The 6,000-nt window shown below is 42.8% G+C and overlaps 1 protein-coding gene across 1 annotated transcript in view; it reads right to left on the minus strand.

Annotated features, from left to right (window-relative positions):
- The window catches only part of PARVA (parvin alpha), a 65,996-nt gene extending 60,223 nt beyond the window's left edge, over nucleotides 1-5,773 (minus strand). The window contains exon 1 of the mRNA XM_066997206.1: nucleotides 5,497-5,773. Coding sequence (XP_066853307.1) covers nucleotides 5,497-5,632 — 136 coding nt within the window. The 5' untranslated portion in view covers nucleotides 5,633-5,773. The remainder of the gene's footprint in view (nucleotides 1-5,496) is intronic.
- Nucleotides 5,774-6,000: the final 227 nt, after the last annotated feature.

Here is a 6,000-nt window from a genome sequence, read left to right on the forward strand (position 1 = left end):
ACTAACTGTGCTGATTAGTTTCTGTTTCTTGCTGAGAGCAGTGCTTGTGGAAAGAAGAGGCCTAAGAGGCAGGAAGGCAAGAGAGAGGCAGACCCAAAAGGTACCAGAGGCTACTGCAGTTGCTCTTGCACCTGCACAAACCCAGCAGAGTCCAGTGTGGCTGGTGACAAACAGCTTCCAGCGTGTCAGGGCTGTCACACATACAGGCCCATCTGGAGGGCTACTGCTATGGCAGCACAAGTAACGGGTTTTCTGTCTACGCTGACAGAGGCGTTTCAGAGGTCACGATCTTCCTTTCTACCGAGCAAGCCCTTCAGCCATCAGAGCAGAGGCCTCCCAGATAGCCCCTGACAATTTGGTTTCAAAAGATGGAAACAAACACCCAGTGCTCTCCTCCTGAGTAGTTTCTTCCTTTCTTTCCTTTTCTTTCTGAGTACTGCGGACGTGCTTCGAAACACTCACAGCAATGGAATGACAATCAACAAGCAGGTCAGTCTTCCCTCCATTTTTCTTTCTGCTCCCTATGTTCCTCCCACTTAATAAAAATATTTCATCTGCTTTAAAAAATTTGTTCCAAGGCAATAATTATTTCAAGGGCGGTACTAACAGGTTTGTCCAGAATCAGCTACGCAGCTGGCTACCATGCCTGTGGCAGTACAGCCAAGGACGCAGAAATATGAAGCACAGTGTAAGGGGAAAGACGATTATAAGCACATTTCAGTTGCTATGCACTAAGGTTGGAAGTAAAAGCGCATTATGTCAGACATCAAAAACAACAGCTATTCTGATGGCACAAGAAAGACTAGGGTTGGTGTACTGATATGCTGCAGTAAAAATGGGAAGTTCAAAAGTACTGCTGGAAGAGTGATGATAAAGCCTTCCCCATGCCATTTCTTCCTCAAAGAAAATACTACATGCCTCTCTGAAGCAGCAGGATGAAATTAGCACACAGTAGCCCATTTTCTTTATTTGTGCTATTTCTATCAATTAATATTGATATTAACAAGCATGACAGTACAACATATCAGTTCTTCCAATCTGCAATTTAAATACAGAATCAAATGAGAGCAGCAGCAAAGAAACACCTACAAAGCACTTAAACTCTCTCTCAAAGCATCTCTCACACAAGAAACAAAGAGATGAGCAAAAGAAGTTTACTGATATAAAAGTACCAGTACTACTCAAAAAGAAGTCACTGAAACAGGTCCAAAGAAAATAATTCAAGTATCTCCGTTAAAATTCTGCAGAATACTTCTTGTGTGCTAGGAAATAGATTTATTTGATATTTAAGCACCCATAGCTAGATCAAGGCATGACCTCTTTGTTAGCAAGTCACAAGGCATTTTAATCATGAATTCCAGAAAGACAAAGTTTTTTACTTTGAGTACCTCAAAAGCTTTAACACCCTATGCCTAGTCTTAATTTGCATGTTTAATTTGTTCAAATTTTGTATTATTCTTTAAAAGAAAGATTAAGAAATTGAAGAATACTATCAAGAAATAGCAAAGGCTACAGTATTTTTACACCATTAACGTACTTGTCCCTTAGGCACACAGAAAAACACAGACTACTGTGACCTCACATACCAAAATGAAATCAAAACAAAACATACAAAAGAAGAAATATCCTAAGTGGAAGCTAGAAGAAAATTCATTCCTTCTCCTGCCCATCAATGCCAAATAAACTAGGAAGAAGAGCAGTAAAATTACTGAAATTGATGTCATATCAATTGGAAAATTGACTGAGCCCATACAATAAGCAGTAATTGCTCTCTACGCAATTCATGGGCCCAAGCTGTCTGTTTCCCATCTGCTCCTATATAATTTAAGCAATTCTGAACTTTGCTCTCCATTCCTGAATGTATCACATATTTATTAGCATGTCAGGGGCCAATTCTTAAGATTCTCTACTAAGGTAAGCTATTATAAAGAGTGAAATTTCTGCGCCTGTAATTGCCAAGCCAGGAAAATTCAGGGAGGACAATCACACATGACCTCACTGAACCTGTCATGTAAAATTCATAAGATAACATAACACACACCTCCACATCTAAAAAATTAGGTCATTCTGTTCTCTCCTTGCAGTTGTACAAAGATACGCTTAATACACAATACAAACTACTATACGGGGCTTACAAAAAATTGTAATTTGTGGTTGGTTCTGGCTAACACAGTGAGCTCCATCCCGCACCTTACCTCCTGCTAGGTAAGGACTGGGATCCTTCAGAGGTATGTACAATGTGGCTCAGTCTTTGAATGTTTTTCAGGAATGAAAGGGACAGAATCTCACTATAAACTACAAACCATTTTTGCATACAACAGTTCAGCTGTAAACAGGTCATCAAATATTGCAGTAGTATCTCAGCAATTTTTCATAAGACAAAAATCATTAAAATTCCAAACACGGTTAATCATTTGTAATTTTCATTACTTAAACAAAATTTAAATACATTCTAAAGTTGCAGCTGCTCACACTCTTACAGGAAAGACTAAGCTACAATGTTCTCATTCTTGAATTACAGCAGTGGAGATGAGATACTGTAAATGAAAGCCAAGCTAAGACCTTACAAGGCAAGATGATATGAGCAAATGTAACCTCCAAATTTTAGATTTTATTAAATATTCTATAATGTTTAATTAAAACGCACTTTATTTTACATCTTAATGTACAACTAACATCTGCTTACATCATCTGTGGTATCTCAAGTAGTGGTATCTCAGGTTTTGGTCAACAACCTGTACTGTGTTATCAGAGAATTTATTTCACTTGTCTAGAACATGTTCATCTCTGACATTGGTGAAATACTTACCACTGCCAAGAACTTTGAAGTTCATAAAGAAATGCTTGCTATATAAAGAAATACTACTACTACAGAAAATCCTTTTTATTATTTTTACCTACTATATTATTTTTAATACTAATACTATTTTTACCTATTATTACCTACTTTGCTACATTTGAAACTATGCAGGCTTTGCTCTCTATAGTCTACATTACTCCTCACCATGTCACTTCAGATCTTAATGGATTTGATTTGGTGAAGCATTTCAGGCACTATCTCTGTTGTTGCAAAATATAAAAAATATGGTTTTGACAGTAATTAAAAAGCCTGTTGATGGCACAAATGCAAAAACTATATACCTATCATATATCATCTACAACAATTAACTACATATATAGCACAGATAGTGCTAAAATGTATTAGTATACTCCCTACAACAGATAAAATATTTTTGCATTTTTTTTTTCCAAACATCTACAACTTTAACATTTTTTTAATACATTGTGTGTGTTAACAGCTTAATAACCACATACATGCCTGTGACCAAGACCTGCCTCTGTGGCGAACCAGTCATTAGAAAGTTCAATTAAAGCAGGAAAACCAAAGAATGTTGTCTAGATCAACAAGCAATCTGACCTCCTATATGAAGTCCACGGTTTGACTTCAAAGGCACCTGAAGCCCTACAAACTGTGGCAGCACAACTTAAAATGGAACCCATGTGTGTCATAGCCTACAAGAAACAAGGGGTCTCATGAACAGTTTGCAAATCTGTATTTAATTCTAGTGGAGGAAAAGTTAGGAAGCTTGAAGAGGACAAGCTTCTCAGGAAGGATTCAAAGCCATCTGAATCTACTAAAAGCAAACAACAACAACAAAAAAAGGAAGATAGCATGGTATCAATCTCACTAGTATATGTGCTTCCACTGAAGAAATGAGACAATTAAATATATGTGGAAATAAAACAGATATTATTAAATTATAAAATACTTTTTCTTCCATCAGCAAATAAACTCCTCACAAAGTTAAAAAATAATTTTCCAAACTACTGTTAGCTTCGAATAAATGTTAGAAAATTGTGAAACACAAAGGACAAGGACAACACCAATGTCATTCCAACCTTTTAAAAGGGCAAATATTAACACAATGAGATAATAAAATAGCAAGTGCAGGTTTTAATCAATACATTTAATATGGACAGAGAACTTCTGAGAAGAACTACAATTTCACAGAATACATCTTCTTTTGTAAGATTACAAGACTGTGGATAAAAGTAACTGATGTCTCTAACAACTTCCTGGAAAGATGTAACTTAATGCTATCTTTCACTGAGGAAAAGAGCCTTGTTTAATATTAATACCACGTATACAAAATTAACTACAAATAGGCTAAATTAAAGATCTCTAAACATACCTACAATATGGCCTCACCACAGATTTTCTTCTATTTCAGTGCCACTAATATTCATCAACACTAAAAGGATAACATAAGAAAGTGGACAACTAATGTAGTTTGCCACCATTTACCATTTTATCAACTTAGTCCATCCACAAAAAACAGAAAAGGCCAAATAACGTGAACAGTCATGCAAAACGCATCTCAGAAAGAAGACACGGTAGTTGCAGAATAAGGGGCTGTACTGTCCAAAGAGGTATCATCCTTGTCTGCAGCACAGGTGCTGCTCTGAAATACTGTGCCTGAAGCAAGGATCTGTTGAGCATAACGCCCTTCTCGCTTGCAAGCAAGGAACTTGCAAAATTGAATACTGTTTAGAAGCGACTGCTACTTTGGTATCTTATTTAAATTAACATCAGCTGTGAAAATGATGGATGAGTAACACTAAATTCCAATTCTCTGTCTCATGGGATTTTAAACAGGCAGATTCAGAAGGGGGTGGATATTAATTCACATGTATTAATTCACAAATAACCAAACCAGTTGCTCAGTGTTCTTCAGAGCTCCATGAGGCAAAGATTTTCAGCACAGCATAATAATTATCAGATCTAATTTTAACCTTTAAAGGAATGAGTACTATTACATGCTGCGTGCGTTACACTGTTTTCAGAGCAGCATGTTTAGAGCATGCTGTACGCCAACATAAACCAACACCTTGCAAGTCACTGATGGTACACACATCAAGTTTTGGGTGTTTTTTGCACAACTTATAAAGCACGTACTCCTGGCGGGCTCCGAGGCGTGCAGCGTCCACAATCAGGTCAAGCCCCAGGCCCGCAGGCCCTGCAGGCCGCCATGGCCCTCGCCCAGCCGCCGCGCTTCACCCACGGCGGGGAAACGCTCCGCTCCTCCAGCCCGGGCACCCCCGGCCGCTCTGCCCTGCCCCTGTCCCGCGCTACGAGCTCGGCACTGCCGGCGCTCGTTGGGACCGAGCCCCGCAGCCCCCCAAGCCCGCCCGGCCCGCAGCGGGAGGAAGGGAGGCATCAGCCGGCCGGCGCCCGCCCGCGCTGCCGCGGCTCCCCTCCCTGACGCGCTGGCACCGGGACTCGGCCCCAGGGCCTCCGCCCGGTCGCGGCGCAGCCTGGGGGCGAGGCGCGCTCCTCCCTTCGCCGCCCGCCTAGTCCCCCCCGCGTCCTCCCCCAGTCAGCCCCTTCCTCCCCCTCCCCGGAGCCCTTTCCTCTCCCCCCGTCTCCTCCTCCCTCCCCCCCCCCCCCCCATTTTAAGGTAACTCCCAGGAAACATGCACGCCCGTGATTTTTACCTTCTTTAGCTTTTTTCCTCCTCGCCAGCGTGCCGCCGAGCTTGCCCAAGAAGGAGTCATCTTTCTTTCGGGACGGGGGCGATTTCGGGGTGGGGGACTTAGGGGAAGAAGGGGACTTCTGGGGGGAAGTTGCCATGACGGCCCGGCCAGCGCTCGGGGATGAAGGAGACGGGTCCGAGGCCCCAGTGCCGTGGGAGGCTGCTCCCGGCTCTGAACGGAAGCGGAATTATTTCAAGCATTTGAGGCAGCTCCTGCTCCGCTCTCCCGCTCCTGCCCTGCCTCCCGCCCGCCCTCCCGCTCGCTCGCTCGGCGCCCGTCGGGGAGGGCCCGCTCCCCTCACACGGCGCCCGCCGACACCCGCCTGAGCGCAACGGCCGCTCGCGCCCAGCGATGCCCCTCGGGCCCTCTCGTCCTTAGCGGTCCCACTCGGGGGGTTCAGGCCTGGCGACCTCATTTTACCAGCCTTTTGGGGATGGCCAAGGGTACACTGAGGTGTGGGACAGG

The sequence above is a fragment of the Anser cygnoides genome, chromosome 5, assembly GCF_040182565.1.
Source record: "Anser cygnoides isolate HZ-2024a breed goose chromosome 5, Taihu_goose_T2T_genome, whole genome shotgun sequence".
NCBI lineage: Eukaryota > Metazoa > Chordata > Aves > Anseriformes > Anatidae > Anser > Anser cygnoides.